Source organism: Calypte anna, chromosome 4A (assembly GCF_003957555.1).
Source record: "Calypte anna isolate BGI_N300 chromosome 4A, bCalAnn1_v1.p, whole genome shotgun sequence".
In the NCBI taxonomy this organism is placed as follows: Eukaryota; Metazoa; Chordata; class Aves; order Apodiformes; family Trochilidae; genus Calypte; species Calypte anna.
The window spans coordinates 35,557,339-35,578,237 of NC_044248.1; the positions used below are offsets into that span (position 1 = coordinate 35,557,339).

Below are 20,899 nucleotides of genomic sequence, written 5' to 3' on the forward strand. Positions count from 1 at the left end.
ACATGCTAATTGCTCACTCACACCGGTAAAAACATCCGTCCATCTGCCTTCTGCAAATTTTTCCTCCTTTAGAAAGCCACTGCAAGTTCCCAAGACTGCCTGCCCTGGCAACTGCGTGCAGATGAAAACGCCTCCAGTATTAATCGGGATGAAAAGGGAGGAAGGAAAGCAAGGAGAAAGGCAGAGAGAGGGGGCAGCTCCACACACTTCCTACAGGAGTGCTGCTCCTTGGGGCAACAATAAAAACGCTGTTGTGAGGCTGTAGCAATGTGGTATCTTGTAACAGGCAGGCATCAGAGCTCCTGAGGTAGCAGCCGCAGACAGCAAGCAGTGCAGGCTACGTACATGAATGCTCTCATGCAGGCTGTGCTGGCTCAGATCAATTAGTGCCAGCTAAGCTGTGTTGGCTGCACATTCCCTGATTTCCTGTGGTTGTTTTCTAGCTGGGCGTGGAGAGAGCAGAACTATTTATGGAGGAGCTCTGGGTATTAAAGCGGTGTTGCGCAAAACCAAATGGCAGTGGGGTTTTGGCATCTCAGCTGGAAGCAGTGCGGACTCTGGGAAAAAGCCAAAAAATTCACACAAGCATGCAATGACTTAGGGGAAAAAAAAAAAAAAAAAAAAGGCAGAATGCTGTCAAGTAAAATGATTCATCCTTTAGCACTACCTATAGCAACTGCTATTTGTCTCACCACTGTTCACCCCTGCACATACTACACGTCCCAGGCAGTTATGCAGAAATCTCTGCCATTCCCAGACTCCAGCTACACAAAGCATGTGCCTGTGACAGTGCTTGATGACCCAAGCAGTTTTGTCACTCTAAAATAAATTAGCTGTAATGCCTTGCAGAGGGCAGTAGGGAAAAGGAAATATAGAGCACGTACGTAAACACACAGTGTGACACGTACAAACCCACCAACAAACACAGGGCTATCTGAATAGACATTACTACATAACCTGTTTGATCTCTGTCAGAACAGTTTGTACATAATTGTCTCAAATATAGTCTAGCAGGTATTCAACACACAGATTTCACCCCCCCTGGGTATTCTGATAATCTAGTTAGCAATCTGCATGTGCTAATATGTGAAGAAAACTGACATAAAGAAAATAACCAGTATATTTGAACATATTTTATTTGCAAATCCAAAAGAATGACCAAACTGTACTAACTGTATTAAAGCAATATCCTCAGTACATGCCATTAAGGCACATTTACATTTTTTTCATCTGCTTAATGCTAATGATGTGTTTGGGGTTTTTTCCCTTTTGAGAACAGAAAAACAAGTAAGCTTCATGTGGAGAGGGGGAAAAAAACCTGCCCGGCAGACAAATAATTCAAATACAAGTTTTCATCTGGATTCAATGCCATCAATCCCTGCAACTGAACAGGGTCCTAAGTAACCTCATCTAGGCTCCCTTTCCCATGAAAAGGTGGACCCAAGTGATCTTTCCAAGTCCCTTCCAACTTGTGCTGTCCTACAGTTCTAAAAACCTGGGTGATGAACACCCTGGTAATTTTAAAGAGTACCTGCATGGTATTTGTAAAAGGTTTGTATTTCCTTTTCCTTTCAATAAATCGCCTTTCTGAAACACTGTAACAAAAGGAAACACTAGATGACAGTTTGCCAAGCACTAATAACTCGTACAGCTTGACACTAAATCTGATTACAAACGTGTTTACTGTGAGAGCTGTACATGGGAAAATGCTAATTCACCATTCAATATCTTTTAAGCTGCTTCTGGACTGGGAGAACTTAAATATTTCTTTAAAGTCCAGTAACAGATTTCTTGCCAAGATATAAAATAGTCAGTGTACATTATAAACAGAAAAACCAGTCAGAGGCCAGAAACAGGCAGTCTTCTATGTGTAGTAAAGAACAAACTGTACCAGTTGATAAATTGCATTTAAATTGCCAGCACAGTATTTTAAGGCTGAAAGAAACAGAGCAGTAAGTTTCAAAAGAGGTGCTATTTTCAATAATACCCAGAATTGTGAAGAGAGGAACAATTTCATGATGTTAACATAAAAGGGAGCAACCTAAAAATGCCACCTTGTCACCACTGCTCCTAATTACAGTTAAGTGTCCTAAATATCATAATTACACTATGCAGAGTGTACAGTCTCCTGACATATTAAGGCTCTTAGAAGATACCTTATGCAGATAAAAGATCTGCACTTTGCAGATGGGCAAACAGTTCCATTACAGATATATTGGAAAGGGCATATCCATGTCTACTTCCTTTTTAAAATTACTTCAGCTGTTGGAAATATTTAAAAGCTGTTCAAATGTGGTTTAAGCTGTTTAAAAACAGCAGTGCTGTGCCTGCAGTCAGGTACTCTCTTCTCCCTGCTTACTGATGTAGCCTCTAATAGTATAAATAAATCATGAGGGGTCCAGAAGAACAATGGTGGTAAAACCCAGGAGACTGAAGAGAGCAGATGTTTAACCTTTGCATGAAAGCTCCAAGCCCTTAAGTAGTAGATAATTCAGTATTCTCATAACTTATTTTCCTAATTGATTTCCTGATGCCACCAGTTGTCAACTTCCAGGACAAAAATCAAGTAAAGGAGAACTACTGTGTGTTAGGCATGGATGTACCACAGTTTCTTACAATCTAAAGGGGCAATAAGTTGATGATATCTGCAGCAGTTGGCATTTACAGTGCACTGCAGATATTACATAAATGACCACAAAAAAATCTTCAAACTAGGCACTTCAGTTCCACTTTCTAGAAGCTGCTTCTGCAGCCATGCTTTGCAGGTGCTAGTAGTGGCTACAGATCTAAGTAACTTGGGGATAAGTCATCTGCTTTCATTCTCCCTGCTGCAAAGGATATTCAGCAAAAAGAGTAGCTCAAGCAGCTATAAATGGCAACAGCAAGATGTTTGAATCCTGAACAGGAAAGTGTATTCAGTTTGATAACATGTGGATTCAAGTAAGTTTTATTTAAAAGGCTTCCCTCCCCTACACCTAATCTTCCATTACAACCCCAAGCAAGAAGCATCTTTAATCACCTCTTGGTAATACAAGCTGATGCAAGAATGCAGCCACTCTGCTGCCTCACTTCTGACTCACACCAATCCTCCTCTACACTTGTTCCTGTGTTGATGTGACTCTTCAGCACCCATCAGTACTAGAAACCTGTGTTTTTCAAATCACAGCCTACAACCTGGATCTGAGCTACTTCTAAGGACAGATTATGAAGGCTACAAAAGCACTTCAGTGTTCATTCCAGACATGTGCTTCAAGGTATTTTTACTGCCTCATGGAGCCTGGAATCTGCATACCCAGTAGCCATGCTAAATTCCAGATACCTTTCCTGATATCTTCAGACTGGACACAAGGTGAGAAATAAAGAAAGAGGAAGAAAATCCCTGTTACTTCCTGAATGAGTTGTTTATTATGAAAGTATGTCTTTAAGCTGCTCTAAGCAAACGGCTTATAAGGACAAAGAATGTAAAACTACCCTGCAGGAATGTAACATTTTCTTGACCTTGTAATTCCTATATAATAGTCTTGAAGTTAAAACTACATCTTCTCCTGCAGTTAAAATTCTAAATTTTAAAACTCCTCATCTGGGGAAAATTATTTTAAGATTATGATATCATATGCAAATATACCTCCCCCATAATAATTAAAAAGCTGAATAGCAGTACTGTGTGGCATGGCAGTGACAGCACCTTCTCCACATGCAAGCCGGTATGTGAGGAACAACCTGCTGCAAAATCCATGTTCTGGAAAATGCAACAGCTCACGAGCAAGTGCAGGATCACTGGGGATTACTGACCCCCTGGGAGCAAAGTAGGAGATCCATCTAATCCCAATCAGAGCAGTGGCCAAAGGCAGCACTGAACACCCCTTGCAGAGGTTACATGCTTCAGTGTCCCATGAACTTCTGCAGCTACAACACAGCTGGTCAGAGCCTAGATGTTAATTAATAATCTTTTACCTTTTCTGCTAGGTGAAAATAATACCTACCAGAAACAAAGTCTTTTGAAGGCAATAAATGCCTAGTGTCTTCTATTAAAAAAAACAAACCAAACTAAAACACAAACAACACAAGACAAGGCTAATTTTAAAATGCTTTCAGCCCTCCATTAACTCCAGACAAAGAAACCAGACATTGCCCACAATTATTTGCTGCATTCCTCTAAAAAGAGTGCACAACTGAGGGTAAGCTGCCTCAGATAACTCTCCCTAGTATTTTAAATGTGTGGTGGTCTAGACATGTTTCAAGCAAATCCAAAAGAACCAGTGACTGCCAAGGTGTTCACCTAACCAAGCCTCAATCTTTGCTTTGCTGAACAGTTAAGATGGAAAAACATCTTAAAGCAAGTGTAGGATGTAGGTGTCAAACAGAAATGGAAAGCTGAGGAACAAACTGTTGCCATCAATATAATTTCTCCCCCCCTGACATCCATCCCAACCACCAGCCCTAAGCAAGATGCAGATTATTGTCTTCTAACACAAATGGATCACAGATACCTATGTTCAAAGGCAACAAATGACATGGGGAAATCATAAATAAAAGACCAAATTATTTTAGAGAAATCAAAAGCCAAGCTGATCATACTGCCCTGGGAGATAACCAGTCACACACCCTGTTTGCAATCATTAACAAGGGAACTTGGTGTCACTTAAACCAAAGTGCTGACTGCAGTGATGCTTCCCTTTTTGGCAGGGAGGGAATCGAAAGGACCGAAGCAGATGCTTTCAGGCTCCTCAGTGGTTGAGAGGTCCCTGACATTATGTAAATAAAAAGCAGAAGGAAGGGAAAGAAAAAAGCAAATGCCAACTCTGCTTCTCTAGGAGAAATAAAATTTTACAGAACTATATCCCTAACTGCTTGTTTCTACTCAATAAAAACATTTAGAGACCACAAAACTGAAACAGGAAACCCCAAAAATACCAACCTGAGAATGCCTGAAAAAAACCTCATCGTTTTCACTTTCTTTGCTACAAAAAACAAAAACAAACCAACATATTAAAAATACAAAACCAAACTTGTCTTGTAACAAAAAACAAGCAGGACTTCTGCACACACATGTTTTTAGATTCTTGCTAATGCTGCACACTTACTGATTCATTCAGTAAATGAAGGGACACTCTGGGCTGCAACACTTTAGACTGCTCAACTCTGTATTGTTGCTTCCTCTCAGGAGCTATTTGTTAAAATATAATGTAATTTGATTTCACTGCCCTTAATCCATACCAATACAACTCTCCCAATACACAAAGAAAAGGGCTGGATTCCCAACCCAGAGGCCCAGTAAGACGAGCCCTGCAGTACCCTGTGTGGACCATGCTGGTTCAGGTGCTTGGCATCTGACTTCTTTTTAAGTCTGCACCATCAGCATCCTCTGCCTTTCCTAACAGGCTGGGAGAAGGTCTTGAGGGCATATGCTGCTGGGCAGAGCCCACACAAAATATGCAGTGCCTCCATACAGTTCTGCTTTGAAGCTGACACAGTGGGTAATGCTGTTCTGCAGCATTACTAAATTTCAACCTTGGAGTCTGTGGTGGAACATCTCTTAGGCAGTGCTACAACCAGAGGGAAAATAAAACATACATATATTGAGAGGGAGGGAAAAAAAAAAAATCACCTTTCTTCAGATAATATTTCCATGTCATCAGGTCCTGTTCTGTCTACAGGCCTGGTTGAGCTAAAGCTTTCCATACTCTGTAATACAGTAAATGTTAAAGCAGTAAGATACATAAGAGAAACAGAATCAAGCTGCAGGCCATTAAATAGATCAAATATAGAAATACCCAACAGGACTTCTGGAAATAAGACAACAATCAGACTACTGCCCACTGCACATTTATAATAAACCTCCCCCCCTCAGACTTCATTGCCCGTAACCTGCAAAAAACCCACCAGCTCACTGCTTTTGTCTCTTTCATCAGTCTCAAAATGCCTAACAATAATGCTTTGTGGTACTTCACCATTTCCTATTTTACAGACTTGATAGACAGGCTGAGCTTGAGAGTGATTCTGTGGTGTTTACAAGTCCTGTAAGAGCAGGTGTCAAAATCCACAGCAGGGCTCCTTACGCTCATCTTTGAAAATACTCTCCCTCTCAGTCAAACCCTTTCCTAGTTTCTGAAGTGGGCAAAAGAATGCCAAGAGACTGCCACATGCACAGAGGTGATGTTAAGTTGTGCTAATAGGAATGCAGGGCAAGAAATGCAACTGCTTGTGACAACTTGATCTGAAATTTGTTGTGACTGCCATTAGGGAAATCAACACTGTTGTCCTCTAAGGGCTTAAGAAAGCACTGTGAAGACATGCTCTATTGTCACTTTGGGCACATGTCCAGGTGGTACTCTACCTTGCTTTTTGGGCAAGTCTCTCTTAAATAGGGTGAAGTCAGTCAGCAGAGTGGAGTGTAACTCCTGCCCCAGCCCTGGGAACTGTGTGCACAGGTTTCCTGGGGCAGCCACAGCCCTCTCTCACCTGCTGCAAATCCAGCCCCATAAGGTGACACAGCACAGTCATTCCAGCCCTGCTTAATGGGATTCTTCAAGAAGGCTGGATGCCTTCCACATCTCTGAGCTGCAGTTACAAGCTTTTAATGCTTTGTGGTTGGTTTGCTCAAGAGAGTGAGAGCAACTGACAGGTTTTCCACCCCTGACTTACGCTTCTGAGTCAGATGCAATTAGACAGCTGAGAGAAAAGCTTCCACACACTGTCCTACATAAGCTTTCAGGCTTTGAAAAGCAGGAAGGCTCAGAAAATGGTGGCTAATAAGATACAACATCACAAACTTGTTTACATGACAAAGGCCAGTGAGTAAATACTAAGGTGCAGGTTATGTCCTTTGATACTCCAAGCAGGGAGTCTAATTTGGGTTATTATTTGAAGCATAAAGATTTAGCCAAAAAGAAGCTAAACCACCACACATCCTGATGGCAATCTCTAACATGCAAGCATGAAGAGCACTCATAAAAATTTATAAAGCAGCCTTTGCTCTTCAAAAACAGAGCAACTATGCTCTCTGCAAACTGTTTCATAACAGTATTCCCATCTGACAAACCTACTGTGACACCTCCTGTAGCAAAGGAAGCAAGAATCTGACACTGATGGTCATCATGGTCAAAGTGCTTTTTGTACAAGGTTAATCCATTTTATGTCCCCTTCAGCCTTTGCCCTTCAAGAGATATTAAAATGATGGGCAGGTAAGTTTGAAGACGTTTCTTCTGGGCACATTTTTTGGACATTTTTCAGGTCCACAGCAAAAGCAAACACTTCTGCAAGTCTTTTCTTTCCCAAAACCAGAATCAAACTCTTACTTAGATTTAAACTGCTTTACAGTCCACAGGTACAGAGAAGAGGTGCAGAAAAGAGTGTAATCACTTGACATTTGCCTATCTTACAGTCCATTGCTACAAGCAAAGCTGTGAAGTGGGAGCATGTCTATCTCACTGTGCTTTTTGGTGAAGTATCACATGAGTAGCTTCCTGATACTGAGCACTAAATCTTAGCACAGCCTACAATTTTTGGCATCTTGCCTCCTTTTTATCACAGAGAGAAGCCAAATGTGTCTCACTCTAGAATCTGCACCGTGTAAGAGCATCAGGTCATTGTAATGTTGTGACCTAAACAAGTCCCAAAACAATGTTACATTAAGAAGATGCAGCAGGCTCCAAGACTTAATGAAGTACTACTGAGGGAAATGCCCTATAGCTGGGAAAGGGCAGTCTTTACACACAGCTTTTACTGTTACCAGGAACTTTGCCAGGCACCAGGATGCACAGCACTTCTGCCAGCCTAAGCAGGCCCTGTGTTGAAGCACAGTGGAGTTTCTCAACTGTTGACACTATTATGAATGTCTGGTCTTGTTGAGAGGATAGGAGGCTGCATTGGCTTTATTCTACAGCATGGAGAAATTGGCAAATTGTCTTTTATTGTGCAGGTCACATGAGCACGCTGGTCAAATTCAATGCTATTCCAGAATTTTAGGATGTTAAGTTGGTGTTATTTACCACCCCAGTGAAAGGGAGCTAAAAGGATCATTTTCTGGACCAACACACTTGGAAGTATTTTGCAAACTGCAAACATCACAGTAACACACAGACTTCAGGGAAAAAGCATAAAACACTTTTGTCATCTCATGATGAAGAAGTCACATGTGATCTACAGCTTCAGAACTTAGCAGGAATATAAAAATAAACTTGATCTAAACATGTAAACCTACATCTGAGGTTCCAAGCTCTTTGCAATACTTTTGAAAGACTGAGAAAAAGCCTTATTTCCTTTTTCTCTCTCCAAAATGCTTCACTGAATTCAGAGAAAAAAGCAGGGAGTTGTAGAAAGAGAAAACTACTGCGGATGGAATAAGAGAATAATATCAGAAATATGGCTTCTCAATTGCCCAATCACAAAGGTTACATAAGGGTCTGGTCTTCCCCATAGTCCAAAATAGCCATTTGTCCTTGTACTGTGGTCAAATATGGCTACCCAAAGGCATCAGATGTGCACCAAAATAAAAAAGCCTTTTCCCACTCTAGTACTAGGCATCAAATAGCACAGCATGCTGGCTTACCACAGCACTGTCCTGGTTGTCATTAAGCTCTGAAAGCTTGGTGCTGGATTTCTGCCGCTTTGGTTTATTCCTTTCACTAAGATATCCAGAGCTGTTGTCTTGTAACTTTTCTACTTCTTGAGCAGCTAGAATACAGTCTTCAAGATTGCTGAATCCAGAGGGAATGTTTTCTTTGTTGACGACTTCCCTAAAAAGGAAAAGGGACATTACCAGATGTTGTTTAAAACACTCTCCCACTACATTTATAGTAGCAATAGAGAAATGCATCATGCTGACTGGTGCAGTTCTGGCAACATCTTCTACACCCTACAAAACCAGTCTCTCTGGTTCTTCCTACTGCAACAAACACCACACACTGTGCAGCTACTGAGGAGTGAAAGCCAGGTGTATACACCTCAGGTGAGAATGCTGTGGAGATCAATCTTTGGGACTTGATTCACTTCCCACTAAAGCCAATGCAGAGAACCCCATTGACTTCACACGGAAGCTGGACCAGCTCCTGGCTGTCTGTGGTATTTTTGTAGAGAACACGTAGCATATTTTCCTTTGAGACACGTGCTTTTAATTTGGAAAAGTGATTCACAGCCACCGTCCAAGGATCTCCTTTGGTGCATGACACTGCATAATCAGCCCTCTTACTCATCTTCTCAAATGTAAGTTCAGGACTGCGGTGCTTTAGCCAAATGCTTGACTTCCTATTTGGGAATCACACAGACAGAAAAGGGAATGTATCTCTGCAATGGCAACACAATTGCCAGGAGAGAAAGCTGTCCTGCTATGTTGGGGAGTGAATGGGACAGCTAGCTTTAAGCCATCAGCCAGAGCCAAGGCAGGAGGCTTACACTTCACCATTGGAACACTGTGGAACATTGGATAACTGCTGGATGTGCAGCTGCCTTATACAGTGCTGTGTAATTCCAAGACCTGCTTTCACAGACAGCAAGAGAATTTATCTAGATTTGCACTGATGTGACGAGAAATCAGTTATCTGTCGTATCTGGATCAGTTATCTGTAGTAGCAGGATAAAATTTTCAGATCAAAAACAAAACCAGAAATTTTCAGTGACTGTGTAAATCTCAAATCTCTAGGTTTTGTTGGTGGAAGAAATACAAAGACATATTACAGATCTATGATTGAACTTCTAAGATAACATATTTGCCTTTGTGGTGGCTTCTACAAACCACTAAGCAAACCAATTACATATACATGGTAGGTAGTTCATATAGTCTGCAAAACTTGGTAGTTCATGTGTGTGTTCTTGCAATAAAACACTCTTCCCATGTAAATCTCATCTTGTGACATTACAAATCTTCTTGTGTTCCAGCACAAGGCAAGGCAATTGACTAATTGTCAATAAAAACAACAATAGAAAGTTCTTCTTAAAGGAATAGCCAGTTTTGATAATTCACCCAAAGGACTTCCAGAAATCTGACCTAAAGGAACCAGAGAACAGAATTTGAACCCTAGCAAGCTTTCGAACTTTCCAATGTACTTTGAATCCTTGGCTACATCTTTACAAAGCAAACTTGAACAACTGTGTCAATGCTCTCTAAAGACAGCCTTGTAACACAATGTTAAAAAAAAAAAAGCCCTGCAGTACTATATGCTTCCAAACACGTACACTAGCCAGTCTCTGACCTACTTACCTGAGGAGCCTGTCAGCAGGGCTACTGAACAAGAAAAACTACTTCAGAGTTGCTGCCAAATGCTTTGGTGACTTGCAAGCACTAATTTCCCAGTCCATCTTCACAGCCTATTTTTCAGTCACTATGGAAATGGCTTTCTATTTTGCAACTGGGTGTTTTTTCATGGCAGTAGCATTGACACATTTTGGGAAATAGCATGGCTGCAATATTAGCACGAGATCAGCGTCGATGGTCATGCACCTCTATACAGGTGGCTTCGTCTATGAAGGTGCAGATCAAGTAGGACTCAGGGAACTCAGCACCCACAAGAAAGCCCCAAGAGACTAGATGTTTATTTTGGAATCTAGCTTGAAAGCCTAGCAAATCCAATACCACAGCCAGGTACATGCATTCTTTACAGTAACTAGTAAAGCTAGATGTATGCCTAAGCACTGACTACATCATGGCCTTGAAAAGTCTGTAGTTACAGTTCCTCAAAGATAGTTAAGCCTTGGGCGAGTGTAAAGGCCATGGTGGTAGCATTTTTCCTACACAATATATGCAACATGTAGGGGAGTATGAAAGGAAAAATAGGTATTATTTTTAATCTTTGAAAGGTATTTAATGAAATTCACTACTAAATTATGTTGAAGCTCTGTGTAAAAAGGCGGGTAAAATTCTTGAATTCTAATTACTTAAAAGGAAGATTTTTCTATTTTCAGACAAACTCCTGGGTCTCCTCAATAAATCCAAACATAAAAAAGGGAAACTTATCTAATTTTTTAAGGCATTCTAAGTTCAGAAAAGCAACTAAACCCAATGTTTTTACCTAAAGAAAGTTCCTGGCAATAGGGCCAACTGCTTGGAAGTTTCCACGAAAGCAACAAATTCTGTACTTAAAAAATTCTGAACATTTCAATTCAGTACTCTGTTATGCTGTGTAAAAAATTACTTCTAATAAGCTCCACATTTCCCCACTCTAACTCATGCAATGAAGTTCTGCATAGGCACTGCAGTCTGCTCTGCACTTTCAACTCAGTGCATTTCATAACAGAACTAAGCATTGCTCCGATAAGGGGACATGACTAAGGTACACTTAATCAAATATAATTTAAAAAAAAAAAAAGAAAAAAAAAAAAAAAAGAAATCAGGCTCGTACATGTCTCTGTTTCTCCGGGCTTCCTCCTGCTCTTTGTGGTGTCGCCTCCTCTGCCTGGCAGACATATTAGAAGAGGCTGAAGATGTTCCCGATTCAGAGTCCTCTGAACTCTGGCCGCCTGAGCCATGAACATCAAAGAGATGCTGCTCCACGGCGGAGCGGATTGTCTTCTCTAAATACCTGTCAAGCCGAAAAATAAGGTCAATTGAGCTCAAAGACTTGGTGGAGCTCCCTCTCTTGAACAACAAGTAAACCAAGGGTGTCCAAGGGTTATCTCTTATTATGATGGCAAGGCAGCATAAACTGTCCCAGCGCTGTGACATCTGCAAAGAACTGAGCCGAAATCTTCAGGTACGCCGATGTTCAGGTCTCAGAAAAGCTGAGCCTTCTCAAGTCATCTTGCTCTTTTTTAGTTCTAAGGATGCTTGAACCTCCAGTAAAACAGCTAGTTTTACTTCTTGCAACTACGGACATTGCTGCCTAAACTTCACCCTCTGCTTTAACAGTCCCTGCCCTGAAAAATTGTGTTTGATACCCAGCCATGCTGACACCAGGCACAGTTATCCAAGCAGTGACACTCTTCTGCAATTGAAGCTCACTAAGGCAATGGATCACCTGCAACAAAGTGATTCACTGCTGTCTCACGTGGGCATGAGAAAATGCAAGCCATATCTCACTACAAACTTCTCCTGTGCTCAGCGACCAAGCATGGATTTGGTTCTGGAGTTGACACTTTTCTTGTGCCACGAATGCACCCACAGCTGCCCGTGACTTGCTCTGGGGTGAGATCCCCATCATGCTTACTGGCACACAGTGAGGGAGCCTCTGCAGTTCCATCAGCTACAGATGTGAGACAATACAACCAAATCTCCTTCATTTTGGTGCTGATATTTTCTTGTAAAGTTCCTTCCTTTCTTCCTTAATCAGAGGAAGATTTAATGTGCAAAATCTATTTCATTTTCTTTTACATTTAAAAGATGACTTAGAAACACATTATTTGTACATCCTCATCCCTGTTTCTTGCAATGCTTCAAATAGCCTGATGAAGAATGAGTTTTTCAAACATACCTCTCCAAAGTCTGTATAAAGCTTCTAATACTTTCTCCATAATTAAAAGAGTGGTTTGAGGGATTTGCTGCTTGATTTTCAGCTAAGTAGCTACGAACATGTACCTGGGCTGACTTCTTCAGAGGCTGTTGCTAAGCTGTTATAGTTGAAAGTCTGCTGAGACTGCAGTCCCCAAAAATTCAAAAGATTTTAGCAACTGCAAAACCCCACATGGTTTAACTTGTCAAGTGTGTCCTGTGTTTCATATGTTGACAAGAATAAGTTCTGCAAACCTATCAGCCACTGGGAATTTCCATCCCCAGCAAGAGGGCCAACCTGTTAGCTCTGCTGCTCCCAGTTATGGCAGTGGGGTCAAGCTCTGTCCTCTGCTGGGATGCAACAGGGTGCAAACAAGAGCAAGAGGATGACATAGTGTGAGTGGCTTCTTTAAAATATGCAAGTCTACTTAAATATGCAAGTCTGTCTAACCAAAATATTGCAGGCACAGGGCAAGGAAAGAACCAAGGGCCTGAGAATTCCTCAGAAGGAAGTGATTTATTACAGATGCTTTGGTTTGGGCAACACCAATCTTTATTTGATTGTATAAGAACAACCCTTAAAAAAAAAAAGAAATCAAAGAATAATAACCTGCAATACTTTAAAAAGCTCCAATATATATTAAAAAAAAAAAGGTAGCTACAAAATTGTAAAAGAGACACTTACTCTCCTGTAGCAGGAATATTACTACTGACTTGTGATACGTGGGCACTGTGTAAAAGAAAAAAAGAGAAGAAAATTAGGTCTAATTATCACACTAGGGTCTTAAAAATCTTTGTTCTTTGCAGCATTGACGTTTAAAAGTCTGATCTATCTCAACATCAACTGAATGTGCATACCACAAATTCTCCCTTTAAGGAATTTTCACTCCTGCAGTGACAAGATGCATTTTTACAATGCCAATATCCTCAAGAATCAATTTCCCTGTCATTCCCCTGCAGTAGGCCAAAGTCTAACAGAAAGCATTTCAACTTCAGCACCTTGCAGGGTTTTTTTCATTTCTTCTGAGCTTTCTGCCACTGCAGGTTGTTTCAGCCTCATCAGAAAAGTCCTTACCTTTTGAGGCCAACTAGAAAATCTATACACTGTGAAAGGGGACTCAATATTTAAATATTAATGGTGGACAAAGGTAAAACACAGGCTTCACCCAGCTCCTTCTCCTGCTGTTCTCTGATGTTCATTTTCCTTGCTCTACATTTTAAAAAAGAAAATGTACACCCTCTTCTTTCCCCTCTTCCTTCAGTCTGTTTTCAGGCTCAGGAAGAGCTGACGTGACTGTAGGTGTCATTGCTTGCTGTTTAAAGCTTTTCTAAACAAGCTGACATGCCACCTCACACTGCTGCTACTGCTTCCCTCCCTCTGCACAGGGCCAGGATCATCCTGGCTGAGCTGAGTCCCATCCTACTCCCTCTTCCCTTACACTGACTCAGATAAGGTGACACTCTTTGCCTTTTTATCCCTCCTGTGATCTTCATTAAGTCAAATAAGTTATAGGGCTACAGGTTTTGTTCAGATTTATCCCTGTATCAGCAGAGGGATTAGCCATATGACTGGCTGATATATCCCAATAAAATGATACATCCCAGTTGTGTGGGCAGGGTACAAGACAGGCTGTATGCAAGGCTTGCTTTCTGCCAAAACAGCCATGCATTGCCTTCAGGCTTTACCACTTTCTCACAAACCACTTCAATGCAGAAGAACCATGGATGGCTGACTTAACCTAACTAACCAAAGGTTTCCTCTCAGCTCCCCTGGAGTTTTTTGCACTTCACTGTACAGATCTACTGCTAGCTAAGAAGCTGCAGCACTCTCAGGTGATACCCACTCTGCATCATTGCTGGGTTTCAGTGCCACAGGGTGAGAGGGTAAACAAGGGGCCACTATAGCCAGTTTAACCAAACCAACAGAAGTCTCCTAGAGTGAAGGAAAAACTCGACAAACACCAAAAGCTGCAAATCTGAGTTGCATTATGCAGCTGTGCTAGTGCATTCACCTTGGTGTGGGTAACCCAGGGTGCCCCAACCACACATGCATCCCTTCCAGTCCCAACTTCACCAAGTGCTCATCTCCAAAGCAGGAACAGGACCCCAGAGTGGTGGCACAGAGTGAAAGCAGCCAGGAATTTGCCAGTATATCCCATATCCCTCACACAGCACCTGAGCAGCTGTGTCATTCAGATGATTTCATGAACAGAAGACATGCAAACAAGTATAACTGTGCTTATTACGGATTTGCAATCTGGGTATAGGAAAAAATAACTTGCAACATCCCTTTCCTCCCACACACAACATCTTGGCTATTAACTACTGGATGGCTTTGCAATTTGAAATGCACATTTCAAGAACATCACTTGCTTTTCAGTTTACTAACATAAATTCTTTGACCTCTTCCCAGCCCAAACCTGTTTTTTAAGGGCTGGCCTCCTATGGGAAATGGATTACCAAGTAAGATGTTAGTGTGGTTGGCTAAGCTTCATTGTAAGACACAACCAATGCACTGGCTACTGCTCCTACATGTGTTGGAGTAAGTTAATATTATAGTCATTTTCTATAATATTTATATGCAATCCATACTGAATGGGGTTGTCTTTCATAGAACACCATCCTCATTTTCATGTCAGGAAAGTAGTACTGGAGGGGGAGAGAAGATTGTTTGGATCCTGGTTTTTTTAAAAAAATATCCTTAGGATGTAGGTGTACCTACCCAACAGACAAGATAGCAGATCTCAGAAAACAGCTCTTCCATCTATTTCCAACAAGAGTAATAATGTGCAAAAATGCCAACTCCTCTTTCACCTAAACTTAACAAAAGTGTAGATGCTGTGTGTGAGTAAACCCTCACACTGGTAACTCTGCAGTGTTCAAGGCTGACGGTCACTATCTGCAAACCACTCACACCATTACTGAAATGACATCAGCTTCTTTACATAAAAAGTGGCAAAACAAAGCTTGGTAACTCATCATGACATGCATTATATAACCATATAAGACCCTGAAGGTCACCACGTCCAACTGACAGTCCAACACCACCATGCCAACTAAACCATGTCCTGAAGTGCCATGTCCACATGCTTTTTGAATGCCTCCAGGGATGGTGACTCCACTGCTGTCCTGGGCAGGCAGTTCCAATGCCTGACCACTCTTTCAGCAAAAATTTTGTTCCTAATACCCAGTGTAAACCTCTCCTAGCACAACGTGGGGTCACATCTGCAAAATAATTACTTTGTGGTCCCTAGAAAAGCCCAGCTTGGACAACATATATTTTGTCAGAGAGCCATTTATATACAGATCAAGTCTCCTTAGGATGTAGGTGTACCTTTAGATTATCTTTATTATTGTTGGTTATTTACTATACAAATAATAAACTAATACTAATACAAATAATACTAATAAATAACAAAGAGGTATGTATACAGCCACATGCCTGAGCAGACTACTACAAAATAAAGCTCTGATACTTCAATTTTATTATATTTCCCTTCTAAATACTGCTTTTTTGTACACTGAATGTAACTTTATTCTTAGCCCTGTGATATGCTCCTTTATTAGCCCCCTCTCAATAAGATGGAGATTTTAAATAAGTTTTTCCAGATACACTGAATTTCTTTTAATTCCACAACTGGTAGCCTACCTTGCTATTTTGTTTTGAAGCTTAATTTAAAGGCATTGCTAAATGGCTTGATTTACATCAAGGAAGTTCACACCCTGAAAAAAACACCAGAGGAGAAAGAGTCACACAGTGGCTTTAGGATGCGAGCCTGCCCAGCGACTGAGCAGGAGGTGTTTGAGTGTGTTATGAAACTTGGGGAAAGGCACAGCCCTCTGAGGATTTCGCAGCCCAGGCAGGGTGTAGGCACCCCCTGGGGTTTTCCAAACTTCTTGGGTGGCAAAAGAAGTTCTGCTGGTGGATTCATGCTTCACGGAGCAGGCGAGGTGAGCCGCGCGCTCTTGGCAGGGCCGCCTGTGGAAGCAGCTGCCTGGGGAGGGCTGCGCTGCTCACTGAACCATCCAGCCAACAGCAACCCATGGGCTGCTCTGGTTAATTATTTTCTCCTCATGTCTGCTCTGTTTCACTGATATGTGGTCAATTATCTTTATTAAATTATGCAGCTGCTGCAAAGCACACTGAGAAATAGCGACTTTTGATAGAAATGAAAGGCTCCCCTCAGGTGACAGGGAACAGCAGGAGAGTTTCCCAGTGCCAGGGACTTTTTTACCTTTAGAGATCCATCCACAAAACCTGCATCAAGGCACTCAGCTGTTTCAAGCACTATAAACTTTTGAACTGGCTTCTTCTGACCCTACTGGTTTCCACTTTGTGAAGTTTGACCTCTAGCACTTCCCATTGTTGTCTAACTTGTTTACTGAAGCCTTTTGGTCACTTTCCAAGGTGCCCCATCAGCTCTGGATGTCTTGCTTCACACAAAAGGTCAATTCTTTACTGCATTACCTCTTCTCCCATTCTGTTTCAGCTTCAAGTATGAGAGGGTGGTCATAACTTTGCTTAAGAGCACCATTAAATCTCCCCTGCACCCCAAATTAGGGTTCTGTAGGCTTAAATACACACCAGAGTGAGAATTATCTCATTCAATAGGTGCACCCTATTGGGTCTGTACTGGGCATCTTAGGGCAGCAGGCAAAGTACTGAGTTGGATATCAAACCCTCTCTTCTGTTTCATTTTGTTTGGTTTCCTCCATTCAAGGCACTACTGAGCATAATGTATTAGCATCCAGTTATTAAAAGAGCAAAGTAAAAACACCAACCAGAGCAAACTGACTTACTGGCACAGTATTTCCCAGGTGGGTTTTACTTGATATGAAGTTGGTGAATTAACTTCTGACCATACTTAATGTTATACTTGCAATTGGGAACTAAGGCCACTCGTTGCTGAGATTTAGTTACAATTCATCTGCTTCATTCAGAAAGCAAACATATTCTTCCTCATTTCTGATTTTTTTTAAAGAACCAAGCATCAGTAGATGCACAAGCTTTTTAACATTTTGCTGTTCCAGCAAAGTAGAGGATGTTTAAATGGCTTTTATATTTTAGATAGGAAATTTCTGGAGTCCTCCTGAACATATTATTCCAACCTGTGACCTAGAAAAATCCTTTTTCATTGGTATTTACATAGTCTAATCACTGTTCACTCTCCACAACTGTTGCACACTGTGAAATGCAATACTGCAGACTCACATGGGATCTGTTCTAAGGCAACTACTTCATTTGACACACATTCCTCAGAGAGAAGGATTATTTCTGCATATAAAATGTGAAAATAATGAGTGTAAAAACAGAAATGTGCTCTTAGTTACTGGGATATCCCATCACACAGAGGACACATTTTCAAAGTTTTTTCAGCACTTTCACAATCTTAGATCAAATTATTTTGCCTTTAAACGCAGTACATTATATTTGACTCCACCTTCTTCCTATGCAGAATACTAACCCCTTGTCTTGTTTTCTTCAGGATTCCTGATGTTTTTCCACTGGCCCTGGGATCACCCTTAGTGATGGCTGCACACTGACACCTACTGCTTGGAGCAAAGACAACCCTGAAGGGGATTTCCTGCGTGCCACTCCATTTAGCTTGGTGAATCGTGATGGCTGGGTCTGTGCAGGTTTCTCTGCAGAGGAGGGAGATGCTCCTTGGGAGGCACCAGACCTGCACAGTGGTTGGATTCTGGGATCAGGGATACCCAGCAGCTTGGGGTCCCCCTTCTGCCAGTGCTGATGTGATGCAGAGCATTAATGTGCATCAGAGAACGCTTAGTAACAGGGCCCAACACTCCTGTGGGCCTTAGGACCTTGTATGACATGTGCCAATCAGTGGAAAGGTCACCAAGCTAATTTCTGAGCAAGCACCAAATCTGAAACAAGATTTTTTCAGTTTCTTCAGGAAACTGACCTGAGCACAGAATAAAACATCTTTCCTGGTATCCTGCAGGTTAAGATACCTGACTAGCATTATAGAAAAAGTGTTCTCTCAAGTAACAAATGCTAAAATGAGAAACAATCAGCTGCACTGAATACTGCCAACAGGGTATTAGTACTTCAAGAGAACAGATGTACTAAAACAGGGGAAACTGCCCAATGTCTTGCCATGAATTCATGGAAATCTAATGCATTTTTCTGGCATTGCTTGTGATGCCAGCTCTTGTGCCAATTTCATTTTAATGTTCTGCATGTTTGTAAGGAAGCTCCATACTAAAAGGCTTTTGCTTTTTTTCCCCTGTAATACCATTCTGGTTCATTTCAGGATGTACTCATCAGGAAAACTTCTCTGAAACCATCTAGATGATTAATGTCAAATCTAAAGAATATATGCCAGCACAAAGCATGCCTATAGATTTCTTGTCTTCTAAAAACTCATTGCACACGTTGAGCAGAAGTGTGCTTGGTGGGAATTGGTGTTGCCAGATGCTGCTTCATCACCTGACACTGCACCCTGTTTCTCAGTACAGCTGCCATTCAGTTGTACTACGGAATTACACAAGGAGCAGCACTACACATTTTTTAACCACCTCAACTCCCTTTATAACAAGGTTCCATTACAAAGGTTTTGGAACATAAATGCCCTTCAGGCATTAGTCCCTGGAAAGATCAATCACTCAGTAAGGTTTTCCTCTTCTTTTAACAGTGCAGAAATCTCCTTGCCTGGTATTGAGCACAGCTGAGTCAACAAACTGTCTTACAAGGAGAACAGAGGGGGAGAAGATAACCCTGGTCAGAAGCAAGTGAATGGATTAAAACCCCAGATCTCACAATCTGGTCAAGCGTACCTCACCCTTGCAATGCCCAACAAAAGAGGGGTCCAACTACAAAATTTCTGATTTTCTCCCCAAATTTATTCATAGCCTGATTGCAGACATTTCCTCTTGCATCCGAATTGATACTTACCATAAAAAAAACCCTTGCCCTCTTTCTAAAATTTAAGGGAATATGTGTACTTTGGTTCATTTTTTATGGTAAATAAGCCTTGCTTGCTCTTTTCTCCATCTGCCCACTTATTGAATTGTCTTCACAAATCTATTGCTACTTGAACATGAGTTACAGAAGTTGTATGAGGCCTCATCTCACCCTTACACAAGGGCATCCATACTTCCTCTAAGTATACTGGAAATATTACACTTTATATATCCATTGTCATGTAATTACTTCAACTTGAATACTGTTGTCTCATGCCTCCCTTCCATCCTTCCACACACAAATGTCCATGTCTTTTTTCTTTTTTTTTCCCCTTGGAATTCCAAATGTGAGGAATTCACCCTTCATGTCCTGTATTTTTATTTTTCATCCTGAGATGTATGGGTTTATTACCTAAGTTACTATTTTTCATCCTATATCTTATATTCCATGCTTATCTTTATATATATCTCCATCATTCTACATCTTATCTCACTGTCATATATTTTCTCCCAAAGGACACTACTATCCCATTCACACAGCCTAAATTTCTGCTATAAGCCAAATTAATGATCATGATTCTACTCTATTATGACAGTGGCTATTACAGAAAAAAAGTTCATTACATCAAGAAGCTTCACTAGTAACGTCCTTCCTCTCCTACCAGGGCCTCACCCTCTCCCTACCCATCTTTAAGGTCAGTACTAATGCCTGTTTTTTCCATACAGGTGGCATGATATAAAGCACTTTATTGACATTAGACAGATTAGGTAATACACTTTGTCTTCCTCTCTCTGGGAAGTCTTATAAAAATGATTTGATTCTAAAGGTATCAACTCTCTTGACAAACTGTCACATTTTGCTTCATTTAACACTGTCATACCACTTATGATTGCCTATTCCCTTACAAAGCAGGAGCGGTGGTGAATTCTATACTTGGTCACAACCTTCCCAAAGTCTAAAGAATAAAAAGCCCCAAACAAGTTCAAAAGCCTAAATCAGCACCATTCACCTTACTTTTAAAAGTAACATCCAGGGAAAAGTGTTCATTGCTTGTTGACATGGTACAGCCCTGAGGAACCAAGTCTCTGGTTTGATCCTACCCAAACTGGTTTATGGTGAGGCACAATGCTCCTTCACCTTGGTAAAAGCAAAGTATCCTGCAGTGTTCAGAAGTTAAAGAGCTCTTGTTCCCATTTAATTAATTTGTTGCATAATTACCTACATGGCACTATTGTACAAATGCAGCAGCAATTGTTCTGTACATACACATCCATAATTCACTTGAAGAATTACTTGAAGAGTATTTCAAACTATTCAAGTGTGGCTGGTACCAATACAAATAAATTTGACCATCAAAAAGGCTGACACAGACAGTCTCCTCTTCCTCTTCCATGGTGTGAAATGCAATTCCTATGTATGTCATGCATAGATCTGGGGCAAAAAATAGGACATTCAAAGCTGTACAGAAAAAACTGGCCACCCATCCAAGTTCTCAGTTGTTGAAGCTCCATGGATTGCCCAGCCAGCACCAGCTCTCCTGCCAAAATAACTGC

The 20,899-nt window shown here is 41.2% G+C and overlaps 1 protein-coding gene across 19 annotated transcripts in view; it reads right to left on the reverse strand.

Annotated features, from left to right (window-relative positions):
• FAM13A (family with sequence similarity 13 member A) overlaps positions 1-20,899 on the reverse strand; it is a 127,946-nt gene that overhangs the window by 26,789 nt on the left and 80,258 nt on the right. For 14 of the 19 annotated variants that reach the window (XM_030450289.1, XM_030450290.1, XM_030450286.1 and 11 more), the window contains 5 exons: positions 13,107-13,151; positions 11,337-11,516; positions 8,552-8,738; positions 5,609-5,685; positions 4,919-4,961 (listed from right to left, as the gene is read on the reverse strand). In XM_030450289.1, the coding sequence (XP_030306149.1) occupies positions 4,919-4,961; positions 5,609-5,685; positions 8,552-8,738; positions 11,337-11,516; positions 13,107-13,151 (532 nt within the window). The remainder of the gene's footprint in view (positions 1-4,918; positions 4,962-5,608; positions 5,686-8,551; positions 8,739-11,336; positions 11,517-13,106; positions 13,152-20,899) is intronic. The other 5 variants (XM_030450287.1, XM_030450298.1, XM_030450292.1 and 2 more) reach the window with 4 other exon arrangements.